This window comes from Jaculus jaculus, chromosome 13, assembly GCF_020740685.1.
Source record: "Jaculus jaculus isolate mJacJac1 chromosome 13, mJacJac1.mat.Y.cur, whole genome shotgun sequence".
Lineage (NCBI taxonomy): Eukaryota > Metazoa > Chordata > Mammalia > Rodentia > Dipodidae > Jaculus > Jaculus jaculus.
In genome coordinates this window covers 68,684,097-68,705,158 of record NC_059114.1, presented here as the reverse complement: position 1 = coordinate 68,705,158, position 21,062 = coordinate 68,684,097, and the positions used below count along the sequence as shown (strand labels likewise).

The following is a 21,062-nucleotide window of genomic DNA, read 5'->3' as shown; positions in this document are numbered from 1 at the left end:
GCAAAATCTTTTCAATTCAACACAAACTAAACATCGGCTATGGGGCAAGCTTTAGGGCACAGAGGAAACAACAGAAAAGTATAGCATACATCCTCTCCCTGAGAACCTCAGTTTAAAGAGACAGTATCCCACAAAGATAATAAGCACTAAAATTCAGTGTAAAATATACACTCAATTTGAAGACTTAGTATAAAAAGTTAAAAGACATTTAATATTTTAGTCTAATTACATCAATAGGTAATAATAACAGACTTAAACAGAATAATGAAAATATTAAAATTAAGTTTATTTCCTTTTGCAGTGCTCACTTATACTCCTATTGAGCAGAACTGGTCTAGATTTTTACTATAGGAGCATCACTAGCAGTACTCACTGTCATCATTACAACCATCCCCAAGTTTCAAAATATTGGCTGGAAAGTCATGCAGTACCACATATCAAGGTGTTCAAACTCAGTTATTCATGAGAGCAACAGTGACACAGGCCTCTGTCTTTAGCAGTTCAAACCAGGCAAGCTGGACAATGGTAGCTTAATGTAAAATGTCCCCAGAGCCTCAAGTATTTTGATTAGCTTCCTGCTTAGTCCCCAGCTGGTGGAGCCCTGTTAGGGGAGGTGTGTCACTGGAGTTGGGCCTTGAGTTTTATTAGTCCAGCCCATGGTGTGTTCAAAGCTAGCCCGTGCTTGCTCTCTTTCTTCCTGCTGCTGCTATGTGAAGATGTGGGGTGGCTGTTATGTGCTATCCACCTTAGTAAAGCTTCCCCTCAAAACTTTAAGCCTGAAATAAACCCTTCTTCCCATAAGCTGCTCGGGGATTGGGTGTTTTATCCCAACAAGAAAGATCAGCAAAATAAAACTTAGTATCAGGGAGAAAAAGCTTAGAAAATACATTTTTAAACCTTGCAGCAACATTAAGTCTTAAGGATTTGAAACTATCCAATTATCACACTGGAGAACAGCATTTGAATATTTTCAACACATTCATAATGATACACAGACATGGAAAGCCATTATTCTAGCATGCAGTCAGTATTTTATAAAGCTGTTGTTTTTATTATTTTCTCATCTTTCCTATAAAACTACTTTCTCACCTAAAAATCAAGGTCAGAATTTTTAAAATATCACTAACATTCAAACTTTAATGTACACATAAACAAAAATTTTTTATTAAATTACAGATTTTAATTCAGTAGGTCTGGGATGGTAATAAACAGTGTATTTGCCAGTAAGCTCCTAGGTAATGAGTGAAGCTGGATTGTACATCACATTGTCAACATCAAGGAGTTAAAACACAAATTACTCCTCCTCCATTCAAAACTATTTACATGTAACACATTAAACGAGAAAGAATTTTATCCCAGAGATACCAGTCTGTGGGTGTCAGGCCTTTATCTAAAACAGAACACTGGTTAGTGCCTACATAAAGTGCTGGCAGCAGTGCGGGCTACATGTACAAAACAGCCGGGAAATGTGGAGTTGGATCCAAGGCCACTGCAAATTCTCTTGGGCTCTTTTAGATGCAAAAGTGGGAATAAAGAATCAGTGTAAGAGAAAGAAAATTTGGGCCTGAAAAGATGGCTCAGCAGTTAAGGAGACTGCTTACAGAGCCTAACAATCTGAGTTGGATTCCCTAGACCACAAGTAAAGCAACATTTAATAGGTCTAGTTAAACAATTTCAGACATCCAGTTTCAAGTCACTTACCTTAGTAAAGTTATTCAGATGGCCTAACTTTCTCATATTTGAAACTCCTTGTAATTTGGCTACATTTTGGAGAATCTCTCGTAAGTTATCAGAAGGTTCTAGAAGAAAATACAAAACAATTTAAGATAATTTTAAGAGTATTGACCCAATCAAACACACAAGAAATGCAATGTTAAACTTTCGCAATGCTAATTTCTTGGTTTTAAGTCTTACTTACCCTCATTTAATTGATTTCCAAGTCTTTAAGAATGGTATCCAATTCCCTTCACGTTTTTGCCACTTATACATATGGCCCAATTCTGTATACTACTTGGAATAATGTGACCACAAAATCATTAAACTGAATGTCTCAATTTTTACTTTTTGCTACTATGTAGCAACACATACCAAGTACACTGTCCTGATTTAATTAAACAAAAACCTGGATGCAATCTGAAGCTACAGTTTTTGAAACACTGGACATAATGCAGTAAATAGTGATCCCTCAACAGTAAAAAGCACATACCTGCTCTGGCTAACTGCCTGAATGAAGTATGCTTCTGGATCTCAGCACAGGAAGGAAATGCTTAGGCAAATTCTTAGTTGAAGAGGCAGAGTTAAGAGTCCAAAGAGACCAAGTTGCTGGAGAACACTGTCCACAAAAATGGCAAAAAGCCCTGGGACACTCAATAGAGTAATGTTCACTGCATGCATGTGAAGAAGCTGTTACCTAAGGACAGTGAGAGGCTCACTAGAGACAGGGTGAGCACCCTTCCTTATAGCCAGATTTGAAAACCTCACAGGACACTATATGAGTACTGAAAAATCTTGATTCAGTAAGAGGGAACCATTTAGATATAAACTAAACATTTATTTAACCTACCTAACACATCTTTTGTTGTATTTTATTTTTATTTATTTATTTATCAGTTCTGAGAAATCAAGCCTAAGGACCCAGGTCCCACATAAGCCAGATGACATGGTGATGCCCTAGTGTGCTCATTCTCTCTGTCTTTCTCCCTCCCTCCCTACCTCCTCCTCCTTTCTGTCACTAATAAATAAAATCTTTTTTAAAAAAAGAAAAAGGGGAAAAGATGACAGATTTCTCATCAGATACAAGTAAAAGAAAAGACACCTGAGCAACCTCTTTAAAGGCTGAGAAAAAAAAATAATGCTTCAAAATCTTTTTAAAATATATGTAGTTCAGTTCTTAAAAAACCAGGCTAATTGCCAGGCGTGGTGGCTCACGCCTTTAATCCCAGCACTCAGGAGGCAGAGGTGGGAGGATTGCTGTGAGTTCGAGGCCACCCTGAGACTCCATAGTGAATTCCAGGTCAGCCTGAACAAGAGTGAGAACCTACCTTAAAAAAACAAGAAAGAAAGAGAAAAAATAAAACCAGGCTATTAGCAGTACCGGTTTCTGTAGCAATCATAGAAAGCAAGCTAACCATCAATAATAACCCCATCTTATATAAAGATTTCTGGGGCTGGAGAGATGGCTTGGCGGTTAAACGCTTGCCTGTCAAGCCTTAGGACTGCAGTTCGAGGGTCCATTCCCCAGGACCCATGTTAGCCAGATACACAAGTGGGTGAATGCTGGAGTGCGTTTGCAGTGGCTGGAAGGCCTGGCGTGCCCATTCTCTCTCTCCCTCCCTCCTTCCCTCCCTCTTTGTCTGTCACTCTCAAATAAATAAAAATGAACAAAAAATTATAATAAAGGCAGGTACCACAATACCTGGCCTGGATAGATTAAAAAAAAAAAAAGATTTCTGTTTCTTCATACTTGCTCAAAGACAAAACATTTTCCCCTAAATACTATATTCCTTTTCAAGACAATTTGAAACAGCAGTAAGGCCTTCTTAAGACACTAAACACTAACACTCATGTGCCACAATGTTGCAACTGGGGAGCTTTAACTTGAAATCTTGGGTTAAAGTTCCCCTGATAATGAAATGAGAAACCACTGGTTTCTTTACTTGCTAGATCAGGGGTTGGCAAACTTTTTTTTGGAAAAGGCCACAGTATTTTAGTCTTTGTAGGCCACAAGGTCTCTATTGCACCTACTTGAGTGATGTTGCACCAAGAAGAGCAGAAAACACAAAACAGACACAGGCATGCACATTTGTACAGGTTGCTATAAAACACCTAAATAAGAGAGACCAGGTGACTACTAAGAAGATTCTCAGTTCTAGAAATTTCAAGTCAAGACCAGAGTCAGTTTGGTGGCAGTCCAGAAAGGTCCCTCTTACAAGTTCTATCTGTTTTTCAAGTTCATTATTTCCTCATATGGGAGAGAAAGGAGATGAGGGACCTCTCTTACTGCTCTCATTCCTGACAGTGCCATCCCCATGATCCAATTACTTCACAATGGTGCCACCTCTAATAACATACTTGAAACTAGGATTTCAACATACATATTCATATACAAACAAGCTGTTTACTGGACAATGTTTCAATAAAGCAGAGTTGGCTTACGAGCATCAGTTTAGTCTAGTCTGTGGTCAGGGAGAGGCACACCTACAATTCCATAGAAGCAGCAAAAGGGTGAAGCTAGCCTGGCCTACATAGGGACACTGTCTTATAACAAAAAAATAACTGAAAAATCTAAATGCAGGCTACCCTTGCTGTAAATACATTAAAATAATTGCAAAGCTATATTACATCTCTTCGTTGTTCATTTATTTGTTGAGAGAGGCTCCTGCCAGAGACTTTGGATGGCTTTGAACTCATGGTGATCCTCCTGCCTCTGCCTCTTGGTTTTTCAGAGATAGTATCAGTAAGTAGATTAGAATGACCTCAAACTTACAATCCTCCTGCCTCATGATTCCCAAGTGCTGGAATTAGAAGTGGGTGTTACTATGCAGCCTTTTCCATATTGCTTTTATTTAAAAAAAGAAAAGGGTGGGCTAGAGAGATGGCTTAGTGGTTAAGGAGCTTGCCTGTGAAGCCTAAGGACCCCTGATTGACTGTCCAAGACCCATATAAGCAAGATGCACAGTGACACAAGCACACAAGGTCGCTCATGCACACAAGGGGGCAAACACGTCTGGAGTTCTATTATGGTGATGCACGCCTTTAATCCAAATACTCAGGAGGCAGAGGTAGGAGGATCACGGTGACTTTAAGGCCATCCTAAGACTACATAGTGAATTCCAGGTCTGCCTGGGCTCTTAGAGAGACCATACCTTGAAAAACAAAACAAAACAAACAAGCAAAAAACACTACAGGGGTATCACTTATGAGAATGGATAAAAATCACAAAGACTGACACTGCTAAGCAGTGGAAAGAATGGGGACCAAAGAGAATTCTTATCCCTGTTGGAGGAGCATGAAACGTTACTATCATGTTAGAGATATGCTGGCAACAATGTAAGTTATCAACTAGCAATCCCACTATGAGAATTGTAGGCCCACAAATACACAAGAATATTTTTATCAGCTTTACTCATAACAGTCCCAAACCGAAGGCCCCAGCACGTGTGTGGGATGGAGGAACATACTGGGAAGAACAGGATACATCAGCATATCAAAAATAGAGGGCCACTGTCTACCTTGAGATATGTCACCTCTACTCATCTACACAGGCCCAGAGGCCACTCTAGAGGAAGTGGTAACACAAACACTGCCCTCATGGCTAGCCTGAAATCCAGTCCCAGAGAAGCAGTGACACTGTGGTCACTCAAACCTCATCAACACAGGGATGCAGAGTCTATGGAGAAAGCAACACTGAATCGATTCTTATCTTGCCCGCCAAGGCTCAGGGAACACTGTGGAAGAGGGGACAGGAAGATTTTAAGAGCCTCAATGTGGGAGGGAACACCTGAGGCACCCTCTTGTCCCTCCCTCACTCTCCAGAGACTGCCTGTGACCTCTTGGTCCCCACAATGAATACCAATAATCCCACTGAAGAAGACCCTCTGCAAGAAGGAGGTCTAAGTGTGAAACCATTCTATTTTTTAAAAAAGCAATAATTTTTTTTCTAAGTCACAAACTGGAAACAAATCTAATGTCTGTTAACAGAGGTACAGGCAAACAAACTGTAGTGTGGATATACAATGAAATACTCAACAACAACCAAAAAGATACCTAATGCAACATGGATCAAGACAGATGGAAGAATATACATTCCATCACTCCAGTTACATGAAATTCAAACCCAGGTAAAAGTAACTGAATGGTGGTAGAAATTAACTTCCTGGGAGATAAAGTAACTAACTGGAACAGGTGAAAAAATTTCAAGGAAGGGTGGCAAGAGTCTCTCTCTCTCACTTGGTGACATACTTAAGGGTATATCTAAAATTGGTACACTATGGGCTGCAGAAATGGCTTAGGCGCTTGCCTGCAAAGCCTAAGGACCCAGATTCGATTCCCCAGTACCCATGTAAGCCAGATGTACAAGGTGGCATATGCATCTGGAGTTTGTTTCAGTGGCTAGAGGCCCTGATGTGCCCATATTCATATTCTCTCTCTCTCTCTCTCTCTCTCTCTCTCTCTCTCCCCCCCTTTCTCTTTCAAATAAGAAATTAATCAATTCATTTAAAAAAATTGGTACACTGTATAGCTCAACCAAAATTGGCATAATACACAAATACATTATAGATGAGTGTCCACATCTGAAATGCTTAGGCCCAAAGAGGTTTGGATTTCAAATTTCTTCAAATTTGGAATATTTGCATATATATAGAAAGATCTCTTGGGGAGGAGCCTGCTGATTGCACAGCATTTTTAGCGGACCACCTACATTCCGACCATGACCTCTCTCATGAGATCAAGTAGTATATTTTCCATTTGTAGAACCCTACTGGTGCTCAAACATTTTAGACTTTTTGGAGCATTCCAAATTTCCACATTAGGAATGTTGAATCTATACTAATAACACCAAGAATAAATTAGTTTTTTACTTTTCATAGCAGAGATACATAAAGCCACCAGGATAAAACAGTAATAAAGAGGCTAACTGGACTCATCTGTACATCCATTTCCTGATTCCTCAATTCTCTGTGTGTACACTTAGTCACACACACATAACTGTACATGTTTCTATGTCCAAAACATTGCATTTTTAAAGGGCCTCAATTACACTGCATTATAACTTGCTGCCATTAGTTACACTGTTAATATTTTTATCTATCAATAAAAATACACAGCATAAAACAAATTTCAAAATGAATTTGACTGAGTACAAGTAGGCACAGTAAATTAATGACCAAAATCTGCTGGATTACTGGTGCCATTTGTGCCATTTGGGGGACCTCGAATGAAAAGAACCATATTCAAAGAAAAAATATTTTTAAAATAAGAACCGTATTAAAATCTAGCTGGTCCACTCAAACCCTGTAGCTTGACTCAAGTCACTTAGCCTCATTAGCATCCACTTGTTCATGACTATGGTAGAAAAAAATAGCAGCTACTCAATAACTATATTTATATTATTTGCTTAGGAAAAATAGTGTTTATGCCAATCATGTAAAACTTACGTGGTTAGCCTAAGCCAATTTTTATTTCACCATCTGTTTACATAAAAGCCTTTTATTACAAAGTATTTCAGTGCATTACCTCCAAAGTTTGCTCACTTTGCAAGTAAAGATAACTATCTTTCAGAACTATATTAGTGAATAATCTATATAGACATCACTCTACAAAGTGTTAAAAGTATTAAAAACTTATGATCCACTTCTACTTAGTGTGAATGACTTGAAATCGTTATTTAATAGTCAGGAAGCATTTGTTTTGCTTATATGAAAACAGTAATCATATACATAATTCTATCTAAAATTCTTATTATACAATAAAATCCGAAGCTGGGCATGGTGGTGTACACCTTTGATCCCAGAACTCATTAGACAGAGGTAGGAGAATTGCTGTGAGTTGAGGTCAACCTGAGCCGACATAGTGAATTCCCAGTCAGCCTGGGCTAGAGCAAGACTCTACCTCAAAAACAAAACAAAAAAAACAACAACTACTACAAAAGTCCCAAATAAGCCTCTAAAGAAACATTTACAAGAGGCCAGGGCGTGGTAGCGCACCCCTTTAATCCCAGCACTCCGGAGACAAAGGTATGAGGATCACCATGAGTTCGAGGCCACCCTGAGACTACATAATGAATTCCAGGTCAGCCTGAGCTAGAGTGAGACCCTACCTTGGAAAAAAACAAAAAAAGCAAAAGAAAGAAAGAAACATTTACAAGAATAAATTGTAATGAATTAATGTAAATTTAATGATGCCAAATAGGGTAATTGACAGGCCAAAATGTTGTTATAAGCACATTCTTTAATACATTTCCCAACATCAGGAAAACTTGCAACACTCAACTATCTACCATCCTACCAATAATCCTTGCCTTTAATTTCTCAGAGTATTTTTTGCCTAAACTCATTATTATGCATGAGCTGTTATACTCATTAGCATATTACCTGTGTATACACTGCTTAGCCCCGATATTTCCAATGTTTTTACTTCAAAATGAGAGTGAGAAACTAGATGAGCATTAATACATCTGCCAAAATTTTACAAAGGGTTTTAAGTTTCATGGAGGCAAAAACATTTTTCTCATAACCATTTCAAGGGCCATGGCTCTAACACACAGTAATCTTTTAAGAAGTACTTTTCAGCTGGGCATGGTAGCACATGCCTTTTTAATCCTAGTACCCAGGAGAGAGAAGCAGAAGGACTGCCATGAGTTCAAGGTCACAGCTTGAACTAAAGTGAGACCCTACCTCAAAAAAAAAAAAAAAAAAAAAGTACTTTTCTACATTAACAGAATAGCCCGGTATGGTGGCACATCCATGTCATTTCAATACTCAAGAGGATGAGAGAGGAAGATTGCTGCAAATCTGAGGATGCACAGAACCTATTAAAAGAAGAAGAGAGAAGACGAAATGTGAGAAGGGAAGAGAAGGGGAAAAGAAGGGAAGACATAGGAGTATGCTGAAAACCACATTGTTGTTGCTAATAGTGCTCCTGAGGAGAGGACTGCCCAGTATCTACTGAACACTGTTGCAGTTAGCTTCACGTTTCTGGCAAAAAACACTCAACCAAGGAAGGAAGGAAGCTTGAAGGAAGAAAGGGTTTATTTTGGCTTAGAGACTCAAGGACAAGCTCCATGATGGCAGGGGAAATGATGGCATGACCAGAGGGTAGACATCACCTCCTAGCTAACATTAGGTAGATTACAGCAGCAGGAAAGTGTGCCAAATACTGGCAAGGGGAAGCTGGTTATAACATTGTAAGCCCAACCCCAACAACACACTGCCTCCAGCAGGCTCCAATTCCCAAATTGCTACCACCTGTGAACCCAGTGGCAAAACACAGAAGTGTATGGGGGACACCTGAATCAAACCATCACACTGGCTCTAATAGTGTACATGAGGAGAGGGCTGCCCAGTATCTACTCAACACTGGCTCTGTGTCTCATCATGAATCAAGTCTACTAAGAACTGCTTTTTTGCCCTTCCCAGCAGGCCTACAAAGCAAAGCAGCAAAAGTGCAGTGAACCCAAAAAAGATACCACTATGAAAGCAATGTATACCAACATGACAGACACATCACAATGAACCAGGCAGTAAGGACCCAACAATAAACCTTGAATTCCTTTCAGAATCTCTCATTCCTCAAGGCTCATGCAAAGCTTCACTCTTTCACGGGATCTTTACAATTACAATGATTAATAAAATGTTTTCTTGATGGGCTGGAGGCGGACCAGAGTCTTAAAACAATTCTCTAGGTATGTCTCCATTTGTCTTCTCTATCACTGACTATTCAAAAGCAATCAGTACAGTTAGTCACCAGCCAAGCTTTGCTGTGGCTTTAAAGAAACAGAAAATAAAAAACTACTTATAAATCTTAACCACCTTAGAGAAAGCATTCTTTATATGTTACTTGTGACTTATTCCTTTTCCTAATCTCTCACCCTTAGTTAACTACAAGGTTGAGATAGTTATCCAATTCCAAATTTTCTAATACTCCTTCCTTCTTTTATATTCCATCAACCGCTGCATTTCAATTATTCTTCAACCTCATATATAAATGATGGCAAATATGGCAAAATCCTAATCCTAGGGATTATACTCATTTTTCCAATATTAACTATGATACAGTGGGCAGACATAAAGGACTAAAAGGTACATGGAAATCACCGTAGTTGGGATTACCTTAGCAAAAGAGAGAAGCAAAACTCTCTCTTCAACCAGTCAAAACACTGGATGTAAATCTCTTCACTTAGCCATAGGCCCAAAAATTGAAACAGCATTGCTAAAACCTATCTTCCCAGCATTTCCTAGTTCTAATAGTATTATTTCAAGCAGTCATATAACAGAGGAGGGAAAAAATTTGCCACGATGACAGCAGAGCATCTAGAAGGCTTTTAAAATCATGACAAAGTATCTCTGCTGCAGGTGAGGCTACAACTTGACATGGCTGGCTACTCCACCTCTGCACACAGTAGAAACAAGCTTTTCTTATACTGGTGCCAAAAGTTGCTCTTTTGCAATGTTTTATGTATTTAAAAGGGAAAGGAAAGCCAGGCGTGGTGGCGCACACCTTTAATCCCAGCACTTGGAAGGCAGAAGTAGGAGGATTGCCTTGAGTTCAAGGCCACCCTGAAACTACATAGTAAATTCCAGGTCAGCCTGGGCTAGAGTGAGACCCTACCTTGAAAAACCAAAAAAGGGGGGGGAGGAGAAGAGGAGGGACAAGGAAGAGAATAGAAGGGAAAGAGAAGGGGAGGGAGGGTGGTTAAAGAAGCTTCTTTTGGATGGCAGTGATTACTGGGAGGCAAAGCGCTGAGAAGTAATAGTTGTGTGTTCAACACTAAACGAGACATTCCTATCACGCCTATGTGAGGCTCAGCACTGCAGAGGGGAGTGGGAAGAATGTAAGAGCCAAAAGCTGTGGGGGTGTGCTTTGGAACAATGTCTTCCAAACACAAAATGGCCAATGAATCCATGACCTTATGGCAGCTGTTATTACCAGCACAAGACCTGCACAATACTGGTCCATCAACATACTGCCATAGACAATGGAAGAGGGCGTGGGGGGGGAACCCCATCAAAATAGCAGAGGGACTAGTTGGAAAGAAGAGATTCAGTGGAGAGGGGATGGGGGAAAGGAGTCAAAGGAAACTGACAGGAAAAGATTACAACCAGAGTACACTGCCGTCAATAAAAAGTGTATAAGCATGTACATATGTACATATATATATATGCATACATAACACATATATATTATATACATATTTAAATGTCAAAACATAGGGCTAGGTGTGGTGGTGCACGCCTTTAATCCCAACGCTTGGGAGGCAGAAGTAGGACTGCCATGAGTTTGAGGCCACCCCAAGACTACACAGTGAATTCAGGCCAGCCTAAGCTAGGATGAGACCCTACCTCAGAAAAAAAAAAAAAGGTCAAAAAATAAATGGGCTGGAGAGTGGCTTAGTGGTTAAGCACTTGCCTGTGAAGCCAAGGACCCCATTTCGACGCTCAATTTCCTAGAACCCACATAAGCCAGATGCACAAGGTGGCACATACATCTGGAGTTCGTTTGCAGCGTGGCTGGAGGCCCTCACGTGCCCATTCTCTCTCTATCTCTTTCTCCCCCTCCTTCCCTACCCCCCTCTCTGCCTCTTTCTCTCTGTCTGTTGCTCTAAAATAAATAAAAATACAATAAAAAATAAAATAAATAAATAAGGCCAGCAGGGTGTGTGTGTGACTAATTTATCTTAAGAAATCCTTTTAATACTGTCCAGGTCCTCCTGCAGTACACTGACAGCTGATCTACTTTCAGTGTATGGAGAGCCCTCTTCTTTCCTGAAAAGTCTCACACATTAAGTTTCTGCTAACTCAATATTCTTGGGTGCTTGCTCAGGGTCTGTTCCATATTCATAATGTTCAACCACTCAATAGCCCTTAAAGGCTTTCTTTAATGTAAAGTTAACACATGAATATTCAGGTCAGATGAAAGGATAAATATTAAATAAACAACAATGCCAGTGGGGAATCCCTATTTCTAGCAATTAAATTTCTAAATCATGTAAGACTGTTGCAGTTGGTTACAGCATCCCACACATTTCCACTAACCAGTTATTTTTGTTTAAAAAGAAACATCATTTGGCACAAAAATTCCTAATTTTTTTCTAATTAATTTAATGTAATGTGAGTTCCAGGTCAACCTAGGCTAGAATGAGACCCTACCTCAAAGTGAAAAAAAAAAAAAAAAAAAAAAGGAGCAAAGAACAAAGAGGGAGGAGGGAAAAGAAGGGAAGAAGAGGGAAGAGGGAAGAGGGAAGAGGGAGGAGGAGGAAGGGAAGAGGGAGAGAAGGAGAAGAAACCAATATGTAGACATCATTCAATTATACTTGTCATGACAAAAGTGGTTTCAACTCCAGGGTCATCTGTACTGAAGTCACAAACACTGCCCTGGAATATGAACTCCAGTGTCAGCCAGAGTAAAGAGCCTGGCAGACCTGTGGAGCAATCTGCACTGAAACAGTACTGTTTTATCTGTCAACCCCAAAGTATGAGTTTGTTTTACTAAAGGCACAAATATGGTACATTTTCTTTGCAAAATATTTAGGAGGCTGGGGATGTAGCTCAGTTGGTAGAATGCTAGCCTAGAATGCATAAAGCCCCGGGTATGACTCCCCGCACAATATACAACCCAGCATGGTGACACAAACCACTGAAATCCAGCACTCTGGAGGTGTAAGGCAGGCAACAGGTCCAGGAGTTCCAGGTCATCCTTAGCTATATAGTGAATGGGAGGCTAGCCTGGGGTATATGAAACCCTGTATTAAAAATATAAGTAAGGCTGTGGGTTATTGTTAAGCTGTTTAACATTGTCTCCCCCCACACCCCTGCTTGACTAGCTTAAAATATATATATATATATATATATATATATATATATATATATATATATATATATATATATATATATATATATGTAAGGGCTGGAGAAACGGCTCAGCAGTTAACGCACTTGTCGGCAAAGCCTAACAACCTGGGTTCAATTCCCCAGTACCCATAGAAGCCAGATTCACAAAGTGGCATATGCTTCTGGAGTTCATGTGCATTGGCTAGAGGACTTGGCACACATACATAACCACCCCCCACTCTCTCTCTCATCTCTATGTCTGTACCTCTCTGCTTGCAAATAAATAAAATGCATAAAATAAATAAGATGAAAAATGTTAAAGTATTCTCTGCTTCACAGTTTGCCACATACATTATTAGATGACTGAATGCTCAGCCATATATTAGACAAGAACAGGTTAAACATGAAGGTGTTTTCAAGCTTTACCAACCCAATGAAATGTCAAAGCCAGGGATCTCAATCTCTGGTGGTAGGTAAGGGCTGAAGGGTACAAGCTCAATGTGCTTACCAATGTTCTTAGGCTGAGCTTCACCTCTGAAAGATCAGTAAGACCCTGGGTTCAATTCCCAGAGCTGAGGCAATGAAGAGAAGCATTAAAGACACACAGATAAATGGATGGACCTGGAATGGATTATACTAAGTGAGGTAACCCAGGCCCAGAAAGCCAAGCACCACATGTTCTCCCTCATATGTGGATCCTAGCTACAGATGATTGGGCTTCTGCATGAGAATGAACATACTTAGGGGTAGAGGCCAGTAAGTTAAAAAGGAGACATAAAGGGAAGAGAAAGGAAGGGAGGAGGGTACTTAATAGGTTGATATTGTATTTATGTAAGTACAATGATTGAGATGGGGAGGTAATATGATGGAGAATGGAATTTCAAAGGGGAAAGTGGGGGGGGGAGAATTTCCATGGGATTTTTTTTTTATAATCATGGAAAATGCTAATAAAAAAAAAAGTCACACAGATAAAAGATGGGAGGGCTGGAGAGATGGCTTAGCAGTTACGGTGCTTTCTTGTGAAGTCTAAGAACCCATGTTCATCTCTCCAGGTCCTACGCAAGCCAGAAGCACATGACACAAGTGCACAAGTTTGCACATGTGTCTGGAGTTTGATTACAATGGCTGGAGGCCCTGGCATACCAATTTTCTCTTTTTCTCTCCCTCCCTCCCCCCTCACATAAAAATAGACCAGTCTGTTGTGCTTGCCTCAAAAAAAGATGGGAAATTCCTCCCCAATCTGCTTAAAAGCTAAGGGAAAAAAAGAAAGGAACCTTTCCAGAGCACCACAGTACACATAGCTAGTGCAAGTAAGAGCAGTAGAACATTAGCATTGAATAAGAAAGATTATCAAAAGAAGAGGAAAGGGGCTGGAGAGATGGTTCTGCGGTTAAGATGTTTGCCTGCAAAGCCAAGGAACCTAGGTTCAACTCCCCAGGACCCAAGTCAGCCAGATGCACAAGGTGGTGCATGCATATGAAGTTCATTTCCAGCAGCTGGAGGCCCTAACATGCCCAGTCTGTCTGTCTCTCTCTCTCTTTCTCAAATAAATAAATAAAAATAAAAGAAAGAAAATTATTCCAGTTTTTTATTCAGAATAATTTGTTATGTATTTTTATTCATTTGAGAGGGGATAAAAGAGAGAAAATAAGTGTGCCAGGATCTTTTGCCACTGCAAATGAGCTCCAGACACGTAAGTCACTTAGTGCATCTGACTTTACATAGGTACTGGAGAATGGAACCAGAGCCAAAAGGCTTTGCAAGCAAGTACCTCTAACCTGCTAAGCCATCTTCTACCCGGAGAATAACTTTTCTAAACATTTAAGAAAAAACAAAAGCACTAACTTTCCCCGGGTTTCCATTTGTCCATTTCACCATATTCCCACAGCTGGTTTCAGCATCTATTTCAATGAAAGCGCCAGCAGCAGCAGCAGCAGCAGCAGCCGCAACAACACAGATTAAGGTAGCATGATCTTTTCCCAGAGGTCATGTACTCTCTGGGCCTCCTATAGTCAAACAACTTTCAATACACAATACATTTTCTTTTTAAATATTTTTTTTATTTGTTTGCAAGCCAAGAGAGATAGAGACAGAGAGAATGGATAAACTAGGACCTCCAGCCACAGCAAACAATCTCCTCACACATGCACAACTTTGTACATCTGGCTTTACATGGGTAGTGGGGAACTGAATCCAGGCTGTTAGGCTTTATAGGCAAGCACTTTAACATTGAGCCATCTCTCCGGCCCCATAATGCATTTTCTAATGACAGAGTATGGTCTGGTTTAATCTCTCAAATCTCATTGTTTGTATTTCAGAATCTGACAGCATATTCTGCCAGTGGTATATACACAGTAATTACGTGATGGAATGAAGGAATGAATGTAACACTGCCACCAATAAGGGGAAAATCACTAAAAATAATGACAGTTCAGATATTCCTTGGGAAATAAAAAGATTAAAAATGTAAAGGTTACACCTACATAACTTGTGAGTAATATTAACACAACTATCATTTCATTTAATCATTCATATCATTACAACGTTGATTTGATACTTTCTCTTGAAAGACAAATAAGTCAAATGATAATTTTTCCAGTCTTGTGATCAAAATGAAAGGATTTACTGTATTCTCTCAATTAACACTGACTTAGTGAAATGTGTCCTGTTAGATATGTGGCCTGTTAGAAGGGCATCATATTCCTGAAACAGCAACCTAAGACAGATCATATGACTTCTTTCTCAACTGTACCGTCTTCAAGTTATTACTCATCTGCTCTCTCCTCTAATCTCACGTTCCTCCGCTGCCCCTCTCATCCATCACATACCAGTCATTCTCGTTCTTCTGTCTGTAGGCATTTGTACTAGCACTTCCTTCTACTTGGAAAATTTCATTCTCTAACTTACGGTGTTTCCTACATACTGTCATCTCAGAGGTGATTTCTCTGTCAATCTCCCCAGCTATCAGTCAACTCTTTCACATACCAAATTTTAAGTGATTAAAAACATCAGTACCTACAATCCCGTGTTCTCATCTTTACTATGTGTGTCCTCCCACTAGAGTACAGGCTCCAATATTCTGTCATTACAGAATCACCAGCACAGGAAAAGATAATTCTCTAGTCCACAGTGAAGGAAATAAGTATACCAAATGACAGATACATGAACACACTGCAGCATACTATAAGGGAACATACATGATGGAATCCCAAAGCAAAAACTCCTCAACTCTGGGAAAAATGGTTGAACCTGGATCAGATCATTCTCAGTGAACTTACCCAATCACAGAAAGAAAATCGCTAGTCTCACTCATCTACAGCACCTAATCTGAATCTACCCAAGATGCCAACATACCCAGCAAGCATCTCAAGGACTAGACAATAGGATGGGTGGGGAGGGAGGGGAGGGCAAGGGAGGGGGTGGGAAACACAAATCTAGACCCAAGCGGCAATGGTACCATAAAATTCTACATCCTAAAAGGCAGACCAAATGGCTGAACCTTCACCAGGGCCTTAGAGGGAACACCTGAACCACAAGATATTGGAGAGGGTATGATGAAGACTGACCTTAATCTTTGACAGCTTCCCTCCTTCTCCCTCCTCCCTCCTCTCTTCTCTCTAACTCTTTTATATTAGTTTTCTTTTTCTTCCTTTTCTTAGTGGGTACTGACCTGTAACTCCCAGTACCAGCATGTGGCTATCATCCACAGTGAGTTTTTGATCAGAGAGACCTACAAGGTTTCCTAAAAGAAAGATTTCTGTCAGAGTACTTGATGACCCACCAAAGGTTAGTGGGAACACCCTACTGCTGAAGACACCATATGCAGTTGACACGTAAAATGGAATGACATGGCCAGAAGCTGAAAGAGAGTCAGTCCCCAGCCAGTGCGTATAGTGCCAAAAGGTGCTACATGGGCGACTGGGGGGAAATGACCAATATTTGTCCAAGCAACTCATGGTCTAACCTACTTAACAGCAAATAACCTGTCGTGCTGCTCACACAGCAACAGTGATGCACAGCCATTTTGGGGAACCAACTGCTCTTGATTTGGCTAATTGATCCCCTCAGTGGTATAGGACCCATAGCTGGATCTGGGAAACAAGTCAGAACCATATCCAAACATAAGCCCACTCTCCAATATCAAGCTACCATCAATCATGGGCTACAAGAGGGCCTACACCTATTAAATTCTCTATAAAAAAAGTAAGGGTCATCCCATTTGTTGGGTGCTAACTTTACTCTCCGTTGGAGAATCTGCTTCTCTTTTTCAGACAGACATAGATCCTAAGGAGAGAGCCAGCCCATCATACCTCAGCCCCAGCTGAAACTAAGAACAACTGGTGAAACAAGCAAGGGTGCTGTTCTCTTGGTGAACCAGGTACCAGCACAAGGGGGAAGGAGATCAACACAGAGAAAAATCAACTCCTACCAAATCAGATTTCCAGAGACCCAGAGGCCCCCAACAACTCATCACCAAAGCAGACCAAAAAATGAACCCAACATGGTTCAGGGAAATTTTGCGGAAGAGAGGGCGGAAAGAATGTCACAGCCACATGTTAGGTCATGACACGCAGAGACATTTATCCTACCCATTACTATGGGCTAACTCCAGAATGCATGACCCATATACTTCAACAAGGAGGGGCCAGGGAGAGGGGGTAGGACATGGATGAGCCTAACAATGGTACCAAATTGACTGTATTTGCTGAGTACAAAACTAATTAATAAATAATAATAATAATAATAAATTTAAATGAAAAAAAAAACTCCTCAACTCTGCTGGGGAAGTTAAGACTGACTCTTTAGAAATCCTGTTAGCCACAGAACATAACAGAATGGAAAAGGATAGAACTAGAGTTGAAAGACAAGTTATGAAGCAATAAAATCATCCAACAAAAAACAGTAAGGCAGCCGGACGTAATGGCACATGCCTTTAGTCCCAGCACTTGGAAGGCAGAGTAGGAGAATCACTGAGAGTTCAAGGCCACCCTGAGACTACACAGTGAATTCCAAGTCAGCCTGGGCTAGAGTAAGACTCTACTTTGGGGGGGAGGGAGGCGGACAGTAAGCCTGAATAATGGTATGACAATAGAAAAACAGATTTTACATGTATTTAGAAAATACAAATAATCATTTCCATCTTACTGCAAATTTGATGTATAAAATAAGGACAATGGACAAAAATTAGGTAAAGATGTCTCCGGGGTATCTGATTTGACCCAATTAAAGTACTGATCTAACCTAGATAGGAACTATGAAAGATGTTTAGAAAGAAATAATTTTAAGTTTAAAATGTTAAGGCGAAGAGCCAGGAGTGGTGGCTCATGCCTTTAGCCCCAGCACTCGGGAGGCAGAGGTAGGAGTATCGCCATGAGTTCGAGCCCAGCCTGAGACTACATAGTAAATTCCAAGTCAACCTGGGCTAAAGTGAGACCCTACGTGAGACTACCTCAAAAAAATAAATACATAAAATGTTAAGGCTGTTGCAGATGCCTTATATAATAGGGAATAAGCAATGCAAAACTGATCATGCTAAAACACAGCAGTCATTTATTCAGTCAACAACATGCCAGGACTGATCAAGTTATTAACACAAGAATTTTAAAGAAAACAAATCAATATGCTCACAGAATCTGCAATGTAGGAAGGCAAAAAATATACAGTACAATGTCACTAAAGACAAAGGCAATAGATAGCAAGCAGTAGTGGGAGGGTGGAAGTATAAGGCCACGTTAGGACACCTTCTGAGCTAATGGAAGCCCTGGAGTCACTCCTCAGCACAACAAAAAGAAAAAGGAGTCAACAATACACAAGAGTGAGGGAGAAGTGATGGAGACAGGGCTTCCTTGCTTAGAACAATCAAGAGCCTCCCTAATAAATAAAGTAAGTGGTGTCTGAGAGAAAGTCAAACAAATATTGGAAGGAGAACAATCCAGACAGAACATCACCCCCATGCAAAAGGCAAAGAAAATACAATTAGGAAAGATAAACAAGTAAGTGAATAAGGGAAAATAAAAGTTGTTACCCAGAAAGCTTATAGGCATAGCCAGGGACTGGATCATAATGACAACCTACTCCAGTATGACTTCACCTTAACTAACTTTTTAAGGATGGGTTCAGGGTAGGGTCTCGCTCTAACCCAGCCTGATCTGAATTCACTGTGTGGTCTCTGGCTGACCTCAAACTCATAGTGCTCCTCATACCCCTGGTTCCCAAGTGCTAAGATTAAAGGCATGTGTCACCATGCCCAGCTGATTTTTTAAAATTTTATTTGTTCATTTACTTATTTGAAATAGAGTGAGAGATAGAATAAGTATGGGCATGTCAGGGCCTACTGCCACTGCAAAATAAACTCCAAACACAAGAGCTACTTTGTGCACTGGTTTTATGTGAGTACGGGGAAACTGAACTCAGGCCGTTAGGCTTTGCAAGCAAGTGCCTTTAAGTCCTGAGACATCTCTCCAGCCCCCACAATTGCTCTCTGTTTGGTTCTGAGACACTTGAAAAGATGGAATTCACTCCTGGTACTGAACACCTAGTCAAAAGCCTGTGGCGAGGAAAGTCATAGACCCTGGAGGGAAGCCACTGCTGTGATTTGACTAAGTGGATATGTTGTACTCATCTAAGTGCCCTCTAAGTACATAGATTGTTTATGTCCACAGATGAGTACTGCTTTCACCTTCGGTCAGAGAAGCTTCTTTGTGCAGGTGGCAGTGACTACTGAGGGAGACTCAAAACCTGCCAAAGATTGATAATAAATGACTGGTGAGTGCTCAGCACAGAGTGACATATCCTCATCATGTCCTCCAAGGCTCAGGAAACATTGCAGAAGAAAGGCAGAAAGAAAGTACAGGCCAGAGGATGGAGAGGAGTGCTCTGGAACACTTCCAGACATGAAATATCCACTATTTCATGACCTCCCAGCAGCTGTCATCAATGGCACAAGACCTGCACAATACTGAACTCAACATTTGGATATGAAAGGTAAAGAAAGCAACACAAGAGAGAGACTACTTGGAAAGAGGAGGGGGTTCAGTGGAAATGGGTAAAGGGAAAGGGTACAAAAGAAGGTAAAAGGTGGAGGCTATGATCAAATTATGTTCATGTATGAAAAGTTCTTTTAAAAAATTGAAAGCTCTTTCTGGCTGCTCATCTCTAAACCTCCAAGTCTCTGCTCTGGCAAAACCTTGTCTCAGCCTGGCTGGACTACGATGGGGGGAAACCCCTAATCCCCACACGGGTTATACTCCTCAGGCCTCCCTCATGGCATGAACTCTCTGTACTTCCTCCTCTTTCCTTCTCTTAATCTAATAAAGTCTAAGTCTTAAGAATTTAAAACAGCCAGGCATGGTGGCGCATGCCTTTAATCCCAGTACTTGCGAAGCAGAGGCAGGAGGATCACCATGAGTTCAAGGCCAGCCTGACACTACATAGTGAATTCCAGGTCAGTTGAAAGAAAAAAAAAAGTTTTAAAGAGAAATTAAAAAACAGAAAAGAATAAACCGGCCTGAAGAGGCAAAAAATAAGCACAGGACAGGATTTAAATTGTTAAACTGGAATTGTAATTGTTTCACTTTGCATCCATTCTTATAAATATATTGCTTATCCAAAAGGGGGAAAAAAAAAAGCCATCAACATCATGACAGATGTTAGATAAACACACCAGGATGAACTTTGGTTCTACTTACAACAGAACACTAGACATATGAAGCTAATCACAAAAGAATATGTATTCAGTAAATATACAAAAAATAGGAGCCAGGCATGGTGGTGTATGCCTTTGATCTCAGTACTCATGAGGGAGAGGTAGGAGGATCACTGTGAATTCAAGGCCACCATGAGACTACATAGTGAATTCCAGGTCAGCCCGGGCTACAGCAAGACTCTACCTCAAAAAAACAAAAGAAACCAGATGCTGTGGCAGGCGTCTAGAATGCTAGAGCACCTATGGTGCACTACATCTGTCACTCCTCCGGAAAGTTTCTGTCTCTGATATTATAAAGAAACATGCTCAAAAAAGGCAATTTGCTTAAACTTACAAACTTGGGAGAGGCAAGGATGGGATTCAAATTTTAACTGCCTCTTTTAGCTCCAAAGCTAGACTGACTGCATCATGCAGTCAGAACGTAAGTAGACATTACTCTATACCTGGGTCATTTCTTATATCTTATTCCCTGACAACATAGCACTCCTGCCCACATTACCACACATACAACTCTACATAATATGATGCTTTGTCTATCTCGTAAATGGAAAAAATGCAGATTATGCCAGGACACAAAAGTTAAGCACTCCAGGGCTGGAGAGATGGCTCAGCAGTTAAGGTGCTTGCCAGCAAAGCCAAAAGGTCCCAGGCCTGATTCCCCAGTACCCATGTAAGCCAGGTGCACAAGGTGGATCATGCATCTGAAGTTCATTTGAAGCATCTGGAGGCCCTGGAGCACCCATTCTCTTTTTCTTTCTCTGCCCCTCCCTCCCTCCCTCTTTCTCTCTCCCTCTCTCTTGAATGAATAA

General features: G+C 40.5%; 1 protein-coding gene across 2 annotated transcripts in view; it reads right to left on the bottom strand.

Moving 5' to 3' along the window:
- Positions 1 to 21,062, bottom strand: part of Rictor (RPTOR independent companion of MTOR complex 2) — a 132,022-nt gene that overhangs the window by 86,250 nt on the left and 24,710 nt on the right. For both annotated transcript variants that reach the window (XM_045132084.1, XM_045132087.1), the window contains exon 3: positions 1,702 to 1,799. In XM_045132084.1, coding sequence (XP_044988019.1) covers positions 1,702 to 1,799 — 98 coding nt within the window. The remainder of the gene's footprint in view (positions 1 to 1,701; positions 1,800 to 21,062) is intronic.